This window comes from Vidua chalybeata, chromosome 12 (assembly GCF_026979565.1).
Source record: "Vidua chalybeata isolate OUT-0048 chromosome 12, bVidCha1 merged haplotype, whole genome shotgun sequence".
NCBI lineage: Eukaryota > Metazoa > Chordata > Aves > Passeriformes > Viduidae > Vidua > Vidua chalybeata.
In genome coordinates this window covers 1,976,679-1,998,495 of record NC_071541.1, presented here as the reverse complement: position 1 = coordinate 1,998,495, position 21,817 = coordinate 1,976,679, and the positions used below count along the sequence as shown (strand labels likewise).

At 45.0% G+C, this 21,817-nt stretch overlaps 2 protein-coding genes across 3 annotated transcripts; one reads left to right on the top strand and one right to left on the bottom strand.

Annotated features, from left to right (window-relative positions):
- Positions 1-4,532: 4,532 nt before the first annotated feature.
- IL5RA (interleukin 5 receptor subunit alpha) lies at positions 4,533-11,266 on the bottom strand. The gene is made up of 9 exons (XM_053953938.1): positions 11,169-11,266; positions 9,880-10,025; positions 9,435-9,573; positions 8,466-8,598; positions 8,200-8,390; positions 7,079-7,224; positions 6,521-6,659; positions 5,144-5,240; positions 4,533-4,715 (listed from the first exon to the last, which is right to left on the bottom strand). The coding sequence occupies exons 1-9, from the start codon at positions 11,236-11,238 to the stop codon at positions 4,670-4,672; spliced, it is 1,107 nt and encodes a 368-aa protein (XP_053809913.1). The 5' UTR covers positions 11,239-11,266; the 3' UTR covers positions 4,533-4,669.
- Positions 11,267-16,496: 5,230 nt separating this feature from the next.
- Positions 16,497-21,418, top strand: TRNT1 (tRNA nucleotidyl transferase 1). Of its 2 annotated transcripts, XM_053953937.1 has the most exons (8): positions 16,497-16,565; positions 16,651-16,760; positions 17,558-17,751; positions 18,284-18,422; positions 18,679-18,805; positions 18,978-19,171; positions 19,345-19,595; positions 20,268-21,418. In XM_053953937.1, the coding sequence occupies exons 2-8, from the start codon at positions 16,700-16,702 to the stop codon at positions 20,514-20,516; spliced, it is 1,215 nt and encodes a 404-aa protein (XP_053809912.1). In that variant the 5' UTR covers positions 16,497-16,565; positions 16,651-16,699; the 3' UTR covers positions 20,517-21,418. The 2 variants fall into 2 exon arrangements, with proteins under 2 accessions (XP_053809912.1, XP_053809911.1); XM_053953936.1 differs by having other exon boundaries at positions 16,518-16,760.
- Positions 21,419-21,817: the final 399 nt, after the last annotated feature.

Sequence of the window (21,817 nt, the reverse complement as noted above, 5' to 3'; positions counted from 1 at the left end):
AAACCCGGACCGGATTTCGGCCGGAGTCCGGAATGGAGTCGGCAAAAGGGAAAACCCGGACCGGATTTCGGCCGGAGTCTGGAATGGAGTCGGCAAAAGGGAAAACCCGGACCGGATTTTGGCCGGAGTCCGGAATGGAGTCAGTAAAAGGGAAGACCCAGACTGGAATTATGCTGGAGTCCAGAATGGAGCCAGCAAAAGGGAAAAGCTGGACAATACCACTTAACCCTTCTGTTCATTTCTAACCCTTCCCAGAGCACAACATCTGCAAGCAAAGCCAGATCCAGAGCTGCAGCAGACTGGGACCCGTCCTGGGCAAAGGAAGCGGCCACACAGCGAGGTGAGAATTTCCCACAGCAGGGAGGGTGACAAAAACAGCCTCAGGAATTGCTAATTTCAATGGGTTTAGTGGCCGTGGGGTTGGACTTAATGGTCTTGGAGATCTTTTCGAGATTTAATGATTCTGTGACCCTCTTTGCTCTCAGCCTTACAGGGAAAAAGCAGCACAAAACCAAAAGCATTCATTTTAATTTAAATATTAAAAAAAAAAAAAGGAATAAAAAAGTTATTTTACCTCATAGTCAATTGGGAAAGGGTCTCGGAATTTGTTGCTGGGTGCTGGGATTGGTGGGAACAGTTTACTCCAAACGTGGTTTCTGTAAGAAACAGCAGTGGAGGGATGTGAGAGAGTTGCTGTTCCTGGGGGATGAGGGGCCCAAGCAGCAGCACGTGCTCAGCCCCAGGAGCAGCCAGCTCTGCCTGCAGCACCTCCAGTCAGGGATAATTGTTGGAACCCTAACTGCTAAGTTTAAGTTTTTTATTATGTGATATTATACACTTTTATTTAAATTATATATATATTATAATTTTATGTTTATTATTTAATTTTGGAAGTTTTTTCTATGGTTTCAGGTTAAATGTAGTGGTTTTTTTAAGGTTAGCATTTGTTAGCACAGAAAGTTTAAAATTCTTAGCAGTTAGGGATCCAACAGATAATGGTTCCCCCTGGGGCTGGGCAGCTGTGCCACTCCTCACAGGACACCCCTGGGCCCTGGGGACAGACAGGTGACAGGAGGAGCTGGGTGAGGCTGTCCCCAGCCTCTCCCTTTCCCTCTGCAGCCGCTCCCATCCAGTGCCAGGGCTTTTGGGGCTGTCTGGAGAGAAATGAACTGCTCTGATGTGCCTGTTCATGCTGCTGCTCCTCCCAAGGGCTCTGCTGTCAAGTACCTCGTTTGGACAGCCAAGACAAGCTGCCTCGTGCTCAGGCTTTGGTTTCTGGACATAAACTGCCAGTGCCTCGTGGCAGGAGAGCAACCACAAATAATTGTGTGCCCGGGGAGATGGGAGCAGGCAGGGGAAGGCACCAGGGACAGCTGACAGCAAATGGTTGTGCTCAGTGCTGTGATAACTCATCCTGCTCACACCTCTGAGACCCCCCTCCCTGCCTGACACTCCCTGGACTGGCTGGGCTCGCAGCACAGGGGTTTTGTGACAGCAGAGAGAACTTTTCCTTGTCTGTGAAACATGCCAGAGCTCAGATCTCCATTCCAGGTGCTGAAACACGCTCGCTGTCTCCAGGCCTGGATAGCACCATGTCCAAAAGGGACAGGTTTCAATGGGAACTTGGCCTGGGTGAGGACTGCTCAGCCCAGAACTGGCATCCAGGGTCTGTTCTGGAGGAAGCAGAGACGTGTTCAGGCACCAAGGGCAGATCTGCTCCTCTGCCCCCTTTATTTTGTGACAATCCCCCTGGCTGATGTCTGCTTAGCTCGGTGCTTATGTTCTTAGGGCTATTCTTCTTCCAGAAGCTTTCTGAGTTCTGTCAAGTTTACCTTTATCCTATTACTGTTCTCCTGGTGAGAAGGAATAATATTCTCTGTCTACCAGCTTGCAGCTAAACCTTCCTGCCTGAGCTGCTGCTGCCTTGAAGGTGAAATTGATGCTTCATTAATTATCAGGTGAGGGGAAGTGCCACACCACTGCTCACCCCACAGGCACGAGCTGTGGGATGTCACCCCTCTGCTGCATGGGATGAGGCTTTGGGAGGGAATTGTACATCCACAAATGGGAATATGGGGAGGAGAAACAGTGTGCGAGGTGTTTTGGGGGAAACATTTGCGCTTTTTTTGTTGAAATGCTGGACATAGCAGAGCCACTGCTGGGTGCAAAGGAACAGCCAGGCTGTTTCTCCCCACCACTGGAGAGGGACAGGAAAGTGGCTGCTGCTGGAGCTCAGGAGAGGGGCAGGGTGAGTGCCAATATTGTTTTTGCTGCACCTGGCATCACCTCCACCACCTTCTCAGCTCTCCTCCTAAGGGTCAGGCCTTCGTGCCCTTACCCAGGGCAGCTTTGCACTGTTGTCTTCACAGTCCCTACACCTCACCAGCTCTCACAAACTTCTCAAAAGGCCACAGCATTCCACCTGGAATTTCAGCTCTGATTTATGCCACTGCTGGGCAAAGTACCCAACAAGAGTTGTTTCTGTTTGAGATTGGTGTGTTCCTGATCATGCTGTTTGCCAAGAAAAGATTTTGATGCAACCATATCAAAATTATTTATTGAGGCATCAAAAAGCATAAATTGCACGTCACTTCTGGAAGGGGAGCACTTAAGGAAGGTGCACAAATGCCCACGAGAAATGAGGCAGGAGTGTGTCCGTGGGGGCTGCTTTGCCCCTCAGGTCTTTGCAGGGAGGAGTTGCTGGGGTGGCGCCCTCAGAATGGTTCTGTTCTTTTTTTGGAGGTTACTGAAAAGTCAGAGTTATGTGATTAAAAATCTCGTCACAAAAGGCATCCCAGGTATCTCTGTCTACACAGGGTAAGGCACAGCCTTTTTCCATTGTCACTGCTTGGACCTTCAGGCCTTGGACACACCCCATGGGACCCTTGTGCCTTAAATCAGCATTTCAGGGTCTCCAGGTTTTGTGCTGTGACTGCCTTTCTGAAATTTCCACTCTTCCCACAGGCTGTGACATGAAAAGGCTGGAGATAAACAAAGAGAAACAAGCAGGAGAACAAGCTCTCCTTGCTCTGTGATGAGATTGAGGAAATATTTGGTTTAACTCTATGTCAGAGTGCCTCCCCTGAGATTCCCCGTGGATTTTTTTGAAGCTGGCTGGTGAGTGCTGCTCGTGGGCTGCTGAGGGGTGCAGAAGAGGGGAGTACCTGGATGACCACACTGATTTTGGGGTGTGGAGGGCACTGAGTGCCCTCATGCCAGAGCAAGTTACTGACTCCATCCTCCTGGGGGCTCACCTCCAGGAGAAAATGTTATTCCTAGGGAAGTACAGAAGCTGCTCACTCCTAAAGGCAGAGAGCAAAGCAGGAGAACATTCAATTGTGGTTTTTATCAAGACTCTAACCCCATCAGCCTCTGCAAGTGAGCAAAGGGAAAAGCCTGCCCAAACAGTCCCAGAGGACCCCTTTGCCTTGCAGCACTCCTCCCACATGGTGGGCTTTAACCCTGATGCCTGCAAGTACAGAGAAAAATTTATAGACCTCTTTGCTGCAATGAAATTCTTATAATGGCTGCAAATCGCATGAAATTTGAAACGATTCCGTGGCTTGAATCGCAGAGTGCACTTCATGAATTTTCAAGAGCAGTAAAAACAGAGAGTACTAATGAAACTGTGATCCAGGAAACCTGCTCGGTTTTTCTTTTTTTTAATATCTGCAGGTACAATCCTGTGTTTCATCTTCTTACGCCTCCCTATCCTCCCAGGGCAGGCTGGGGATTAGAGAAGGAGAAGGAGCAAGGAGCAGCAGGGAAGGGTGGAATAAGGTGAGCAGCTCTGTGAAATTCAGAGTAGCAGGGAGGTAAAATTTTCATCATGTTAGCAAAGAGAGAAAGTAAAAAGCCTTTGGGTGTCAGGGAATTTTATACTGGAGAGAAACTCCTGGGAGCAGCCAAGGTAGCAGCAAGCAGCTGAACCTGGAAAAGCTCCCTGAAATTTGGATTAAAATCATACAATGCATTAGTACAAGCTGAGTAGAATTGTACCCTGGATTTATTTCTCCCCTGTGTGTGTGTTCCAGGATCTCCAAAGAGGGTAAATGTAACATTCAAATGTTTGCAGAACTCCACAGGAAAACATGGAGCAGTGTGACTGCTGCTAACTGGTGTTGGTTCTGCTGTCCCAAAGAGAGAGGAGAGAGCTGGAGACGATGCTGGAGCAGGGGAGGACCTCCAGCTCCAGCTCAATCCATAAAAAAACCACCTAAGTAAGACAAAATTGGGGATTTTCAGCAAGACATCAAGGCTGCATAGCTGAGGACAAGTGTGTGACACAGGGATAAACTCCCTGTGCTGTTTCTGCCAGAACCTTTCTGAGCAGAGCTCTGCTGATTCCGCTGCCCTGAGAACAGGTCCCACAGGCAGAGGTCATCTCACTTATCCTCTTGGAGCATCCCTGTACACAGCACCTTTATTGGATAAAGGAAACGCAGCACGGAGAGGAAAACAGCCAAGGATGCATCAGGATGACCAATAAATAAAAAGGCACTGCAGAAATTAATAAGGAATTAGCACTTCCATTAAGGGGAGCTGTGTTTATTGTGGACTGGTAATTGCTGCATGTTTCAGGGAGAAACTTCAAATTACATGGAGCCTTTAATTCATCACTTATGATTTGACTGTCACAGACACAAATCCAAAGTGTAGCTGGGCTTCCTCACTGCACATTTGGGGAGTTTTGGCCTTTATAGCATCCAGAGCCTCTGTACAATTAAAAATAAATTTAATATTTCAAATACTCAAAGCAAACCCCAGGGGTCTGGGATTTTTGATGCCCTGAGCAGCTTTCACCAGGGATAAATGAAGATTCCTGGGGAAATCTCTGACCAAATCAGGTGCATTTAAGTGAAGAAATGAGATAAGGACAAACAGATTTTAACAAATTTTAACAAATTCACCTGACTCAATATATGGATTTATTGTATAAGATTAAATTGAATAACTCTCTTACCCTACTAATTTTGCTGAATCTCATTGCTGATAATTAATGAGGCTGATTATTTTTGCTTTGTGTATTTAGGCAAACTCAGAATTTTTTGCTCAGATTTCAGCAAAGCTTGACATCCCCCCACACTTGTTGAACACCTGGTCCTTGGTTATATTGTAATAAAAAAAATATGCTAATACTTACATTTGGCATATTATAGCAACAAGCAGCAATGTGCAGGACGTGGACACACAGAGCAGGGTGAGAATCCAGGCTATGGAATTCTCCAGTTTATTTTGCCCTGAATTTCAAGGGAAAAAAAAAAAAGAAATTAAATGTATTCTTTTAGTACAGATTATTCAAAATGTGTTTAGAATTTAAAGACTGCAAATATTTCATTAACTGTTTGATGTGGTTGCATTCAGATCGCAAATTAATATGCAGATTTTGAAGACTTGATACCTAGAATAAGAAATTAAATGTAGAGCTTCAAGAAGAGTTTCCATGGCACTGAATTTCTGATTTCAACAATAATTTTCTTTTATTTTGAAATAAAGGAGAGAACAAGTGGCTGAGAAAGTGGCAGGAACCTGTATTGTGCCAATGAACTGCAAAAAGCCCCTAAAAACTCCTTTCCATGAGAAAAACTGGATTAAGTGCTCCTGTCCTTGGATATTGTTGAGATTGAAATAAATTTTTAGGGAAGACCAATTTTGTTTTGCCATCAGAGTGGATTTTCCATGTTTGTTGTGTGAGCCAGGTGGGGAGGTCAAGGGGATGTGTTGGAGAAAGGAGGCAAAACACTGAAAATGTGAATTCATGATACAAGAGGGGAAATGTAGTAAACAGGAATGTAACAGAGTATTTTTTAAGTGAAAACAAGGAAGTTGAGAAACTCCAAAGATAAGAGCAAAGGAGGATGTCTGAGAACAAACAGTTGATAACGTGCAGTGATAAATGAACTGCTCTTTCCAGAACAACTTAGTCAGCAGGAAATACAAAACAGCAGGGGGCAAATGATGCTAAAATCATATTCTTTTTTTTCTCCCAGCATTTAAGGGGTGAGATAGTTTCAGTAAATTAAATTCAAATCCCTGTTTTCCTGTTTCCTATTAGAATTTTGTGATGTTGGGCACGCTCCTGATTAGGCAGCATTTGCTCCCCAGCAATGGGGATGCTGTAAGATGCTAAAAGATGCTAAAAGAATGCTCTTTTTCCCCTCAGCATTGAAGGAGTGAGATAATTTCAGTGAATCAATGGTTGACATGGTCTCTTATATTTATTTCCAGCATGAACATCACAATGAGGGCAGGAAAACACCTGAAAAAACTGCAGTGATGCAAGAAAAGGCCTTGAGTTTAAAGCAATCTCTGGAAATACTCAAAAAGCATTGCCTAAAACCAATCCTCTTGCAAATAGTTTCTTTTTAATGGAACAGATTGAAATCCCCTTGGCATTAACAAGTCAGGTTTTTCCTTCGAATCCCTGTTTTCCTGTTTCCTGTTAGAATTCTGGGGTGTTGCACACGCTCCTGATGAGGCAGCATTGGCTCCCCAGCAGTGGAACAATGGGAATTCTTACCAACATAAATGATTTCACTCCAGTCACTCCAGAATCCCCTGGCACAGCAGATGTGGTTGTGGTTGGCCCTGATCCTGATGGAATACCTGCTGCTGCCGTCGATCCGCAGCCGGAAAGTGTTGGAGGAGATTTTCAGGATCTGTCAGGAAAACAATTTGTGCTGTCAGAGATCAAAGCCATTCAGAAAACAAATTTAAATTATGTTTATCTTTTTATTGTTTTTATTAACTGCGAGCTGCTGGTCTTGCTTTGGAGGTAAGAGCCCCATTTTTATAGGTGCAACTTCTCCTAATATGCCAATATTCCATGGAAAATTCCTGGGAAATGCCTCATTTCTCCATTCTTCCTCAAGATTCTCAATGCAGCATTTTCAAGATGGTAAAAACTGTTCTGAACCCAGGTGCATTAGCTGAATAAACCCAATTTAGTCCTGTTTTCCCAAGTTCCTTGGGGATGGTTTGTTGCAGATTTAAAAGGCATTGAGGAGAAGAAGAAGGCAAATTCCAGCTGTAGAGGACAGGAATGTTGGATAATCTTGGATGCTGGAGGAGCAATTACCTGCTTGTTACCTGACTTCAGGTTGATGAGATAAAATTCATACTCAAAACATTCCTCATGGAAAGGAGAAATTGGCTTCTCCCACACGGCCAGGAGATCATTTTGCTCCAGGGATATGCTGATATTTCTGGGAACATTCACTTTCTCTGGAAAAAGAAAACCATACTGGTAAGTTATTTATAGAGACAAGTTTGAATACTAAAATCTGGAACATTTTATAACCTGATAGTTTTTCCAAGTAGGACCTATAATTATTGAATTTATTTCCCTTTTTGGACTGAAAAGATAAGGATTTAGGAGGAATAACTACATTGCTGGTAATAGTTACAGGAAAACAGTTTGGAAAATCCACTTAAAAGTTTTGGAAAACTATGTTACTGGGGAAAGAGGAATTTATTAAATTAATTTCTACAGAAGTACTAAATTAATGATAGAATAGTTAGAAAAAAATCATTTCCAGGAAAGAGAAAATGCAGATGTAGCCAGGAAAGTTACTCAAAAATGGAAAAAAAATCAAAGGAATTCAGCTGTTGTTATGGGGATGATTTCTAAGAAGAAAATTGTGATTTTTTTTTTTCTCTTCATGAAGTCATGAAAAAGAGAACTGTTATCTGTTTAGCAAAAAAGAAAAAGGGGTGGAACTAATGCAGGAAAGTAAATTATTTGTGTGGATGAAAGATGATAGACAATCATGGCTGATATTCCCTTTTATTCCATACTCTAATGCCTTCCTTTATAGGACAGGGTTAACTTGAACACCACGTATCTTATTCCTTTTAAAGAAAGGCTGCAAAATTAAGGGTAATAAAAACAGTGTTTTAAGGTACATTGACTAAATCAACTGAAAATTAATATTGGAAATAATGCTTTGGCTAACAAACAGAATAACTAATTGCCTTTACTAGCTTTTAGTTTTGCCATTCTGTAATTTAAAATAGATTATCAAAATCAAATTTAGCTAAAACAATCTAGTTATTTCTTCCAGTTTCCTTAAGATGATTATACAAAATCAACACATCCTTTCACCTGCATCAAGAACCACTCAATCCAAGAGAACTTCTTCACATTCTGGCAATCCTGCTAGACATTTTTGATATTTTTTTAGATGTATTCCTACTCACCGATGGCATTTTGGTTAAATAACTGCTGAAAAGGCTTGATTGCAGCACGTTGGCTGGAGCCATTGATGTGAATGACAATGAGGTTGTCAATCTCACCGGGTTTAATCTGGGTACTTGAAAATCTGCACTCAGTATTCCTGCTCCACTTGTCTTTGGTGTAAGTGGGACATTCCTCTGTGTGTGTCTCATACCTAAATTAAAATGCTGGTGAGACAAGGTGCTCTTAAAGAAACTCACTGCTGGCTGGAAAAGCAGCAAACACCAACCTGTAAAACAGGAAGTATTTGGTGTCTTCTGGAGCCCCTTGGCCAGGGAGCCAAGTGCAACGGAGAGAGACATTGCCAGGGATGGTGACACGAGTGACACAGGACAAGTTGGTGACAGATGTCTCTGCAGCACCTAGAGAGGCAAGGAATTACAGAGCAGAAAGAAAACCTCACTGCAAAAATCGTAACAAGTTCCTGTTGCTAAAACACTTGGATTCCAGTTTGGGCCATTGTAGCTGTGTCTGTTTCATCCAATTCTCCTCCTTTTTTATTCCAGTTTGGGCCATTATAGCTGTGTCTGTTGCATCCAATTCTCTTCATTTCTGATTCCAGTTTGGGCCATTACAGCTGTGTCTGTTTCATCCCAGTTCTCCTCCTTTTTTATTCCAGTTTGGGCCATTGTAGCTGTGTCTGTTTCATCCAATTCTCCTCCTTTTTGATTCCAGTTTGGGCCATTGTAGCTGTGTCTGTTTCATCCAATTCTCCTCCTTTTTTATTCCAGTTTGGGCCATTGTAGCTGTGTCTGTGGCACCCAATTCCCCTCCTTTTTTATTCTAGTTTGGGCCATTGCAGCTGTGTCTGTGGCACCCAATTCCCCTCCTCATCACACAGCTCTGTGGCTTGGGAAGAGTGAAGATTCCCAAGCAGAGCGAGTAGAGCTGTGCCACACAGCACCGTGTATTTCATGTGGAACAGGGCAACCATCTCCTCAGGTGCACCACGCTAGGTTAACTCAGCCTTAGCAAGGCATTGTTAGAAAATTTTATAGGTGTTATCGACATTTTGCACCTCCAGATTGTACTCCAGGCTCCACTGCAGTAGGGAAAGGTCTGGACTAAATCCTTTTGTAGCAGGTAGAGCGGAAAATGCTGTATTTTTATTTTAAAGAACTAAACGTGTTGCCTTTTAATGTTTAGTCCACAGATTGGGGCAGAACACAAAAGCCAGCCCTTCCCTGGGTTTTCTTACCTGGCAGAGGTGGGAGGTTTCCCTCCACCCAGTCACTGCTCATCTGAAGGCCCTCCTGGAGGAGCAAGGTGCGCACGCGGGCTGAGAAGCCGTTGTGAAGCGCCGCTGTCCGCACGCTGTGAGTCCTCTTGGTGTCATACTTGAAACAGAAAATATCAAATAACCACAGGGAGGGGACGGGAGGCAAAATAAGGGACCTGCAAAGACTGAGCCAGACACTGGGGTGAGTTCAGTGAGTTGAGCTGAACGGGGAGCCAGTGCTTAAAGCCAGGATCCATCCTCTCCTCGAGAGGAAAACTGCAATTCCCAAGGCTCGTCCCAGCAGAGCTGTGTCTGTAAGGATGGCTGAGAGGGAATCTCTGCAGTTCCCAAAGCATGGGTTTAGATAAAAGAGAACAGCAGGGATTTAGCCTTCTTAGGAGCCTTGATTTATTTTTTCTCTTACCTCTTCTGGCACAGGGCTCAGGATTTTCACATCGTATCTAATGGTGGCGTTGTTTTGTTCCTGAGCAGGGTTTGGCTCCCAGTGTAACAGCACTTGTGCTAATGCAGAGACTGTGAGGGTGAAGTTAACAGGTGGCAAAACCTGAACTGGAAAGGAGAAAACAGAAATATCCATCCATGTCCAATCCAGTGAATACCTGTTTGCGAGCAGTGAGCAACACAAGCAAATAATTTCATTCTCAACAGCTCCTTGTAAAATAGTTCTAATATTTGAAAAAAAAAAAAAAAACAAACAAACCCACTTTAAATAACCAAAACCCCATCAAATAAGAGTTTATTAAAACTTAGCTTAAAAAAATGAAATTTTTACAACACTTTCGACTTGAAAATGACTGTGATATATTACATTTGGCTCGTTAATTAGGTTTAGAGTTTTCATCTTGGTCCTCATTGTCAAAGAGACACATAAGGAGTGATCCACTGCATGAACAATTCTCACCCACACCAGCTTGCAGGAGAGGGCAATGTGGGGCCTTTCAAAGAGAAGGTTGACAGCCACAAGAAGTTGCATGTGAGAGTAGAACCAAAATGATGAACAGAGGAATTAAGCACAAATGGAAGAAAACACAGAAGGATGGGAAGGATAATTTAAAATGACAGGGCAAGAAGGATTTCTGAAGCTCTCTTGGAAATGAGGAGGATCTCATGCTGGGGGAAATGTTAGCATATAAATAGCAGGGCAGTGAAATAATCAATCTGCTCTCCTCCAGTTCTTCAGAGCCTGCTCTCTCTTATTTGCCAAACCCCAGCAGTTGAGGGCCATCAGCACCCCTGGAGTGTCCAAGGCAGGTTGGATGTGACTCTGAGCACCCTGGGACAGTGGAAGGTGTCCCTGCCCATGGCAGGGGGTGGAACTGGATGGGCTTTAAAGTCCCTTCCAACCCAAACCATTCTGGGATTCCATGATCAGCCCCCACTTCTCATTCCAACCTTTGATGCCCAGGAGTTCACACTGCAGCAGGAAAACTGCCCCATAAAGGCTCAGAAAACCCCAACACAAGTTGTGTCACCATGACTGGAGATTCTTTCCTCCCTCAGCAAACCGGGCACCAACTGGGAACAAACTGGGAGAGGGCACAGTCCCAGGAAGCAGGACAGCAATGGTCACCCCTGCTCCTGGGCCCATGGCACAGCAGGGATTGCTTTATCCACCTGTAAAACAGTGCCCAGCACAAAGAGGGACCTTGGGCACCCACCAAAGCTCTGCCCTGGCAGCTGGAAACTCCTCACCTCCTGCACCTTGAGGTGTGTTTGTTGTCCAGAGGAGGAGCAGGAAAACTGGCATCCCACTGGCCATCATCTTTGGGTGGCGGATGGGCACAGCCAGGCATCAGCACACCAGCCTTGGCACCATTTTACAGGAGCTAAAAATGAACACAAGCCCAAGGGTTAAACACCCAAACCACGGATCATGATCCATCCCCATGATCAAAGGAGTGAAACTGCTGCCTTACAGGGAAAGACTCTTCTTTTCTTGCAGGAAAATGCTTCTTGTGGGAGCTAAATTTAATGCAGGTACCACTGAGCACATTTCATCTTGTTCCCTTTGCCAGCCCTCTCTGAAAAGCTGCTGCTTTCAGACCTTCATGTGGGGATGGGCAGGGCATCCATGGAATTAGGGCATTTCTCCATGGAAAGTGAGTCAGGTTCGTGTAGACTGGCTTTGGGGAGAGTCCCATTTCCTCCAGGAACAGAAATAACCATATTTTCATCTCCCACCCTATATAAAATAGCTGCTTACTGGGATTTACTGTCTTGTTACTCCTCCAATAAAGCTCTCTAAAGACACAGTCACTGCTCACCTCAAGGCTAATTCTCCACCATTAATTATTGGGTGTAAGAGAAACTGCTTTGTTTGTTTCTAATTTCAATGAACAACAATTTTTAATGCTTAAACCCAGCATTTTCTATGGATTGTTTCATGAATTACTGGGAGAAAAAAAAATCTCTGTGTAATCATTCATGTATAACCTAGTATAAAAATGGGCATTCAGAACAGCAGCTCTCCAAAATGTTCTTCTTGAAGAGAAATGCACCCCCCCAGCCCAATCTCAGCACCTCCCTGGGGCACTACAGCAATTGCTCACATGGAAAACATAATATTTTCCAATGGTAATGAGCAGGAATAACCCAGGGACTGGAAGCACTCCCACTGATCACAGTTGGAATAATTCTGCTGTACAGTAACTATTTTTCAAAATGCAGGCTGAGTGCTGAGGTCATTAAAATGACACATCATCTACAGTAGAGTGTGTTTTTAATGTCCAAGTCCCCTCATTATCTTTATTCACATTTTGTGCCTCTCTGCTTTCCTGACAGCCCAAATGAGCACAAGGCCAGCTGAAACTCGGGAGTTTGCTAATGGATTATTCCTGGGGAGCCAGGGTTTGATTTTGTGTATGCTGGGTTATGGAATGACATCTTGGCCAGGCGTTTTGGTTCTCCCAAATTGTAGCAAGTCACAGACAATGGGACAAACATTCTTTACAGCACACGTTTACGCCTGCACAAATTATTGGCATCAGGCTTTCTTTGCTGCTTCAAGAAACATCCTTTCATTTACCTGATGAGACTAGTAAACACTCTAATAACTTTTCTCTCTGTTTAGAAGTAAAAATTCATTATCCTCACATCCTTGAAAATAAAAAAACAACTTTGGGAAAGAAGCTTCATTAGTTTCACTGCTGAGAGCATTCAGTCTTTTTTTCCTTTAAAAAAAAACCAATAACTTCAGTACATTATTTTAAAAAAAAGTCTTTTAAAAGCCTAACATTTTGTAAGTGCTTAGCATTCACATCTACTTGAATAATGTCAGTGTGATGGTTTCAGGCATTATCATAACTACAACAGCTGACTCTCCCTTGGGTTTATTTAAAGTGGTTTTGGCTACCTGTGGAATTTTTTTTAATCACAAAAAGTTGAGGGTTCTGATTTTTCTTTTCCCTATACTTTCAAAAAGATCCTAAAGATTTTTTTTCTGCCTAAAAGCTTGCTTGTATTAGATCTTACATTTTCTGTGCAGCACGTTACTGATCTGAAACTGGATATAAAAAGTTACTGTAATTCAGATGAGTCCTAAATTATCATCCTGTTCTTTTCAGTTTATTTTTTCTTGCTTTGTTTTCCAAAATGCTATTTATCTTTTTCTTGCTGCCAGACTAAGATTGAAAGCACACCTTTTGGAAGCTCTATTTCTGCATCTGTGTAAGACCACAACTCCTGAGAACAAACTGCAGTCTGTGATACCCTGTTTCATGGGAGAAATTGCTGAAAAAATAATCAAAATAAGTGTATGCAAGCAAAGACGGTGACTAGAAGGCTACAGGAGGATTGTGCTCCTCACAAAAATTGATATGGTAAGTTTTCAGGACAAAGTTTTGATTGTGTTTTGGTTATATAAGTAATGAGTAGAGGGTAAAGAGGATATTCCCTTTGTGCAAGGAATATATTCCTTTTAGAAGGACAGTAGAAATCCAAAGCACAAAAACCAGCCTCCTAAAAGTATTGATTTTCTCCTTCAATGTGTCCCAATACCTCAGAAGCAACAAAGCAGCAGCAGATTCCAGGTGCTTTTCCCAGTGCAAACTGACTTGGAAAAGCAGGACCTTTGCAGTGTTCAAAGCAAGCACGAGGCAGACCAAAGCACGCCAGACACCCCGGGAGGTTACCTGGGCATCTCAGAGTCCTGTGAAGAGTTTGGTCTGTTTGTTCCCTGTCCTCTGGGAGTTCTCCCTGTAGGCTTTCTTTTATAACTGCTGCCTTCCAAGTACCAACAGGGCTGGTACCTCAGAAGAGATGGCAGAGGACAAGCGAGATAAGCACGCCTTGAAAAAGGGAACTGTGGATTTAACCACAGGGTGGAAGGCTCCATACAGGCACAGAAATGGGTTTATTTTATTTATTGAGTGTTAATTATATACAATGGTCTGAGAGTTCTCTGATGACTTTTCAAGAGCAGGAACGTGATGACTGACTGCAAAGAAATAACCTAGAGCCACACTGCTGATATCCCAGTGTGTTCTTCCCCTAGAAAATCAAACCCAGACATTGCTGGAAAACTGTGCATGTTTTGTCCAGTTGATTTAATGCCATCTTGTCCAAAGCTCTGGCCACACAGCCATGCAGACAACAGCAGCATTTTCAGAAGTCATCGATACCAGAGTGTGGATTTCTTCTCTCTTGGGGCTCCTATAGGTCAGGGGGACCCCAAGAGAGATCTGAAAAGAGTCTTTGCTTCCCTAGCCCGAACGCAGCTAAATGAGGAGTCTTGGAATGCTTCCGATTGTGTTTTCAAGGTTGTTTATTTCTTCTTATCTATAATATTTTCTCTCTGACCTGCCGAGCTCTGGCTAGCAAGGAGGCCATAACATTCTGCATGCCCTCTCGGGCAGTGTTTACCTTTTATATCAAAAGTTATGTATACTGTGTTTACAATTTATTACCAATACCTAACATTTATGTTGGGTACCTTAAACCAACAGAAAAGTGCCACCAGCACAGCAAGACATGGAGGACAAGAAGAAGGAGAAGAAGGTCAGGACACGCCCAAATCCCTCCATCTTGTCCCTTGAATCCCTTATCTTAAAAACCCCAAAATTCTATTTTTCCACCCTGTGTTAGTTTAAATATCACACTTCTAAACCCCTTGTGGCTTGTAATTCCTCATGCAGAGTTGGCAGTTTTCCATGGGCTAAAATCAAAGCCACAGGTGTTTTTGACTTCTTGCCAGGGTCTCTGAGCCCCCTGCCAGGGTCTGGAGCCAGCCAGGGCAGCCAGAGGGATGTCCTGGGTTCTGACACCAGAGCAAAACCATCTTCCTAATATTGTGCTGAGAGCTTTGAGCTGAGGTCTGCCGGGTTGGATGACTTCTGCATTGTCCAGAGAAGCTGTGGATGCCCCATCCCTGGAAGTGTTCAGGGCTGGATGGGACCCATGGAAGGTGTCCCTGCCCATGGCAGGCGCTTGGAACAAGGTGATCTTTAAGGTTCCTTCCAGCCCAACCCATTCCATGACTGTGATGGCAATGCAGGCTCACAAACAGGAGAGGGAACAGAATCCAACCCAAGGGAAGATCCTGCAGAAAGGGGGCCGTATGTGATGGAGTTATAGGAAGGATGAGAAGAAGGCTAATGACTCACCCTCATTAACAACCTGGAATCCAAGTGATTAATGTGTAGGTGACACAAGCTTGGAGGGGTGAGTGCTCTGGGGCTCAGGACACAATTAAAGCTCCTTAAAAGCCAAATTGGTGAAAGTGGGTGTAATTCAATGTGGGCAAGATCTCAACTGTATTTAGACATTATCAAGTGCACATTAATAGCTGTAAATAATCAATTATCACTCCTATCACTGATATCTGCTCCACAGAACAGGATGGGGTTTTGGGTCAGGAGGAATCCCCATTCCTGGGGTGATTTAAAGCTGTGTGGATGTGACACTTGGGGACAGGGTTTGGTGACAAGCCTGGCAGTGCTGGGGAACAGCTGGACTTGATCTCAGAGAGCTTTTCCAAAATGATGACTTTGTGATTTCAATGATTCAAACATTTAAATGCTACCAAATTCCTTCTCATCGGGGGGAGAAGAAACTCATCAGTTCCATCCCAGTTATTTTGCCATTACCAAACTATGTATTTTCCCCCCTGCTATAACTCGTTTTCCTGTTGTAACTTCTCTAAACTGAGACAAAGCCACGGTAAATATTTTATGTCTTCTATTGAGTGCTGTGTCCCTCAGTTTGGGAAGGACATTGAGACGCTTGAGCTCGTCCAGAGGAGGCAGCGAGGCTGGAGAGGGGCTGGGAACACAAACCCTGTGAGGAACGGCTGAGGGAGCTGGGGGTGCTCAGCCTGCAGAAAAGAGCACTGACAGAACCAGAGAACACAGTCTCAAGCTGTACCAAGAGAAATATAGGTTGGATATCAGGAAAAAGTATTTTACAGAAAGGGTGATAAAGTTCTGGGATGGCTGCCCGGGGAGGTGGTGCAGTCACCATCCCTGGGTGTGTTTAACAAAGCCTGGATGTGGCGCTGGGTGCCAGGGTTTAGGTGAGGTGTCAGGGCTGGGTTGGACTCGATGATCTTGACGGTTTCTTCCAACCCGGTGATTCTGTGAGTGATTTTTTTTTTACGAATCCCTCTCGGGCGAGCGCAGGCGGGCCCGTCCCGCTGAGGGAGCGGGGGCGGAGCGGGGCCCGGCCCGGCCCCAGGGCGGGCGGTGCCGATCCCCGAGCCCGGCCCGGCCCCAGGGCGGGCGGTGCCGATCCCCGAGCCCGGCCCGGCCCCAGGGCGGGCGGTGCCGATCCCCGAGCCCGGCCCCAAGGCGGGCGGTGCCGATCCCCGAGCCCGGCCCGGCCCCAGGGCGGGCGGTGCCGATCCCCGAGCCCGGCCCCAAGGCGGGCGGTGCCGATCCCCGAGCCCGGCCCGGCCCCAAGGCGGGCGGTGCCGATCCCCGAGCCCGGCCCGGCCCCAAGGCGGGCGGTGCCGATCCCCGAGCCCGGCCCGGCCCCAGGGCGGGCGGTGCCGATCCCCGAGCCCGGCCCGGCCCCAGGGCGGGCGGTGCCGATCGCCGAGCCCGGCGCTGCTCTGAGCTCATCGCCCGGCGCCGCCGATCCGGGAGCTGGGCCCCGGTGAGTGCGTGCGGGGCGGCGGGCCCGGGGCGGCGGGTCGGCCGTGCCCGCGGATGTGGGCTGAGCTCCTGGCTGTGCCCCGCAGGGCCGGGCTGCGGCTGCTGCACGGGCGGCGGCACGGCGGGAGCGGCACCATGAGGCTGCAGGCGCCGCAGTTCCAGGCGCTCTTCACGCCGGGGCTGCGCAGCGTGGCCGGTGAGTGAGGGGAGGAGGCCCCGAAAACGTCCCTGAGCGCAGCCCCGGGGTGGTTCGGGTTGGAGGGACCTTAAAGCGGATCCAGTGCCACCCCAGCCATGGCAGGGACGCTTTCCACTGTCCCAGGTGCTCCCAGCCCCAATGTCCAGCCTGGCCTTGGGTACTGCCAGGGCTCCAGGGGCTGCCACAGCTGCTCTGGGAGTTCCATCCCAGTCCCGTGCCATCCTCACAGGGAAACCGCACTCCTGAACCTACCCTCCCTCCCCTTATTGCATTCCCCTTGCCCTGTCACTCCATGCCCCGGTAAAAAGAGCGTTTTTCTGCTCCCAGGCTCTTCTCCAGGCCGAACACCCTCAGCCAGTCTCCAGGGACAGCTCAGAGCTCGCTTTCCCCTTTTTGGGCCGATTCCACGATGCTCTCTTGTTCCTGGAGGAATTTGGGCTCATGGCTCACTGTTCTCTGCTGTAAATAATCTGAATTCATTTCTCTTGTCAGCCCCTGACTGTTCAAAATGATCCCCAGCCCAGAGTCCCCAGGACCAATTAGAGACCTGCCAATAGTTAAGTTTTCAAAAAAGCTTCAGAAAAGTAAATTAGAATGACAGGGAAAATACCTGTGAGTGCTCAGCTGTGCCACGAATTAGTGCATTTTGTACAAAGCTGTGAGTTATTTGCTGCTCCCTGCATATTTGAGTGTTTATTCCTACATCTGTGATCTTAATTTTATGAGAAGGCAGGTTATGGCTGATTGTGCCATGGGTTTGTTACTGTTTGGTTTTCATTTCCTTTCCTTCCCAGAACTGTTTGAGAAGAAGAACTATGAGCTGAGAATAGCAGGGGGGGCCGTGCGGGATTTGCTGAGCGGAGTGACACCACAAGACATCGATTTTGCCACCACAGCCACTCCAGCAGAGATGAAGGAAATGTTCACAGCAGCTGGGGTTCGTCTGATCAATAACAAAGGAGAAAAACACGGAACCATCACTGCCAGGGTTGGTTTGGGATCTGTTTGGATCTTTTCTACCTATCTGTGGATGTCCAGTAGAAAATTTGCTCCTTATCTGTTAAAGTATCACAGCAAGAGTTTAAATGAGAACCTGCTTTAAAGCCTGGATTGACTTTTCTGATTATTCATTGTAGAATTCAAGTAATTACCATATTTTAATGCATGTAACCCATTCATGCTGCTGTGTCATCACCAGAAAAAATAATGTTGGCTGCCCACACATGATCCTAATGTTTCCTGCTCCTGATTTCCTCTCAAGGCCTGTTTCCTCTACCTTGCTCTTAGTCCATCTCCTGCAGGAATATTTCTGCATGCTCTGTAGAAAATAAGGATTATTTTCAGAAGTTCCTATTTCTCCACTCGGTATGAAAACCCTGCACACGTTGCTGTGCATGTGTCCACCCAGTGTACACAAGCACAGGGCTGAGAAAATGAGCAGCTTTTGCATTTAATTTCATTTAATTTCATTTCATTATTTCCTGGCTGTGCTGAAGTAACGGTGTCTGTGGGATTTGCAGCTCCATGAACAGAATTTTGAAATTACCACTCTCCGAATAGATGTCGTCACCGATGGACGGCACGCAGAGGTGGAGTTCACCACAGACTGGCACAAGGATGCTGAGAGGAGGGACCTCACTGTCAACTCCATGTTTTTAGGTAAATTTGGGAAACTGTTACGTAGATGAAGCAGTAGATTTGAGTTTTGCCACTGAGTTCTGTCCCTGTGTCAAAGGTCTGTATAAATACATGAGATGATCTGACAGACCAGGTCAAACCACGCAACTCCTCATTTCCAAATGAGAGTGGTTCATTGTCAGCCACATTTGTACATTGATATGTACAAATGATGTGTACATTGATATGTACATTGTACATTTGTACATTGATATTCTGTTTTTTCATTGTTTTCTAGGTTTGGATGGGACGCTCTACGATTTCTTTAATGGCTATGAAGACTTGGAAAACAAGAAAATCAGATTTGTGGGGAAGGCAGCTGAGAGAATACAAGAAGATTATTTAAGAATCCTGAGGTACTTCAGGTAAGAGGTTTTGCTTTTCCTTGATAAATAAACTGTATAAAGTTTCAAAAACGTGCAGAAAAGTACCAGTGATGTAAAAAGAGTTGTAGTTGTCATATTTCCTTTCCAACCTAAATGATTTTATGATTGTTAGTGGAATAGTTTTCTAACATTCAGGGGTTTTATCTGGCAGATTTTATGGAAGAATTGCAGAGAAACCTGGAGATCATGAACCTAATACACTGCAAGCAATTAAAGAAAATGCCAAAGGCTTGGCTGGAATATCAGGAGAAAGGATTTGGGTGGAACTGAAAAAAATTCTTCTTGGAAACCATGTCAATCATTTGGTTCAGCTTATGTATGAGCTGGATATTGCCCAGTACATAGGTAAAGTGAAATGAAGTTTGATTTCCTACTCCTGTATCTTATACAGACAGAATTTTGTGGCAGATTGAGATCAAACTTGGGTTTACACAGAAATTAGATTTTATTTTTATCCTGTGCTAACAGACACTTTTCTTATTAACAATTTTTTGCACTTTTTTTTTTTGTGTTTTTAGGGCTACCACTTGATGGGAATTCAGAGGAATTTGCCAGAGTCAGTAAAAACATCCAAAATCTGTCTCCAAAACCCATGACTGTCCTGACATCCTTGTTCAAGGGGAAGGATGATGTCACAAACCTGGACCTGAGGCTGAAAATCTCCAAGGAAGAAAAAAACCTTGGCCTTTTCTTGGTGAAGCACAGGCAGGAGTTAACCAAAGGCCCGGGGCCAGAACCACTTAGACCATACCAGGACTTCCTGATGGATGTGAGTGTAGTTCACACTGCTCCATGTGGGGCTTCACAGTGAACTGAATTCATTTAAGACATATTTTAGCAGTTCTGAGCACCCTGTGCTCTGGAGCAGTTTCTGGGCTGATTTAAAAGTCAGTCAGGCTGAAAAATGTCACATTCAGTTTCTTGTGATCTTACCTGGGACTGGCAGTTTGCTCTGCTGTCCTGTTGAAATATGAACAGGACCTGCAGGAGAATTTTGCTTTTATCTGTGAAATTCAGCTCTGAATTGTGAGTGGAAAATCAGTGCAATTCCTGGTGTTCTTCCCAAGGCCCACTGTTCCTTAGGCACCCTGGGATGTTCTTCCACAGCACAGTGAGGTCATTTCCAGCTGAATTCTGCTGATACCGAGGGCAAGGACCAGTCCCCAGGGCCAGGCCTGTCTCCCACAGGAAAGGTGATGGATGATAGGGATTACAGCTATTACCTGGGATTCAGGGAGTCTCCAAGGATCTCCCAGAGCCTGCAAGACTCAGTTTTAACACCTGTGAGGCAGGAGAGATCCTGGCTTCCATAGTCCCAGCTTAGCCAAGATCTTTGCCTAACAAGGAGTAATGGGAACAGCACAGTGCTGAGCACACTTGGAGCTGGTTCTGCTGTTTCATACTGAAGCCTCTCTTTTTTCCTTTTTTTTTTTTCTCCTAGTCTAGGGAAGCTAACACCAGCTCCAAGATCTTTGAGCTCCTGAAGTACCAAGGAGAGGAACAGCTTTTGAAAGAAATGCAGGAATGGACTGTGCCCTCTTTCCCTGTGAGTGGCCACGACCTCAGGAAGATGGGGGTGTCCTCTGGGAAGGAAATTGGGACAGCACTGCAGCAGCTGAGGGATGAGTGGAAAAAGAGTGGATACCACATGGATAAAGAGGAACTGCTGAGCTGCCTGAAGAAGCTGTAAAGTGAATAATAACAGAACTGTTTGTGCCCTGATCCGAGTGGAACTGAGCTCCAGGAAAGTGAGCCTCTCACAGCCAACTGAGCATTTGTCACATTTAACATTTTCATTACTAATTCCTAACTTCTGCAAGGAGAGGTTTCATTTTGTAATAATGTAAAACATTCTTTGCCAAATCCCACCTTTTCAACCTCTCTCTGCTGTTCTTAGTGATAAATATTTACTATTTTATCATGACTTAGGGCATGAGAGGTGATGGCAAGATTTTTCTCCTTCTGACTGTCTATATCCAAAAAAAAAAAAAATCCCAAAATCCCCCCAAAAAGGTTATTTGCATCCTCTAGATCAAATCATGGAGGGGTTTTTATGTGCCTAGGAGAATGTGTGGAAATAATGGGCTCTACCTGAACTCTTTTTGTACTTACAGCTGGATAACAGATGGAAATACTCATTCCAGCAGTTCCCAACAGCCTTGGCATGGAAAACCAGGCTGTTTTCTAGGACTATTTTTATTTTCCAGAATTCCAGAATCAGTTTTAGGTTAAAAGGATGACCTGGCTGAGAGAGTATCATGAATTTTCAGTAGTTTTTCAGTAACTTATCACTGAGCAAACTAAATCCACAGCAAACTGGTGAAGGTTCTACATTGTATTTTCAATTTCAGGTGTGAGACAAACTATTAATGTTAATTAACATTAACAAGGGGAGATGCAGCTCCTTGTCTTGGGAATTTGGGGATTTGGAGCAGAGCTATTCCTGGTTGTTATGAATGTCTTCTTACTCCTGGGGTTTTTGGTGTGCTGTTAAAAAGTCTCTGGGAGCAGCTCTTGTGTGTAGAAATCTTACTGCAGGTTGAAGTTTTTTCCTACAGAACCATGGTAATGAATAAAATCCTTTGGATTTCATTTTCCTTGGATATCATTTTGTAACACTAGATGGCAACACTGGAGCAATGCTGGAAAAAAAAATCAGCATTTTGGGCTTTTCCACAACTTCCCAGCTGCCTTTGATTTTCCTGGGATGTCTGGTCCTTTAAATAAATTATCCTGAAGGTGCCTGGGAATTTGTGGGAGCCAGCAAGGGAAGAGGGGAAGTGCTGTTTGTTAGTAAGGCAAATCTCACAAGGACAGGGTGGTGCTTAAATTAATGAGGTGATAAAATTGAAACCTCCTTAGTGTAATTTCTGGAACTACTGAAATCTTGGGAGGGAAAGTGACAAAATTCAGGGCTGTAGAGAGTCAAGATTTCACCAAAGTGCAGCTTTAGGGCAATGGCTGTGGAGGTGGAAAATATTAACACTTAAC

What these genes read in the sequence shown, in the direction of transcription:
- IL5RA (XM_053953938.1), bottom strand. Translation starts at nt 11,238, where the DNA reads ATGATGGCCAGTGGGATGCCAGTTTTCCTGCTCCTCCTCTGGACAACA. An exon ending in ATTTAACCAAAATGCCATCG is followed by an intron (nt 7,225 to 8,199) that starts GTGAGTAGGAAT and finishes TTCTTTTTCCAG; the next exon opens with AGAAAGTGAATGTTCCCAGA. An exon ending in GTTGCTATAATATGCCAAAT is followed by an intron (nt 4,716 to 5,143) that starts GTAAGTATTAGC and finishes TTAATTGTACAG; the next exon opens with AGGCTCTGGATGCTATAAAG.
- TRNT1 (XM_053953936.1), top strand. Translation starts at nt 16,619, where the DNA reads ATGTGGGCTGAGCTCCTGGCTGTGCCCCGCAGGGCCGGGCTGCGGCTG. An exon ending in GGGGCTGCGCAGCGTGGCCG is followed by an intron (nt 16,761 to 17,557) that starts GTGAGTGAGGGG and finishes TTTCCTTCCCAG; the next exon opens with AACTGTTTGAGAAGAAGAAC. An exon ending in GGATATTGCCCAGTACATAG is followed by an intron (nt 19,172 to 19,344) that starts GTAAAGTGAAAT and finishes TTGTGTTTTTAG; the next exon opens with GGCTACCACTTGATGGGAAT.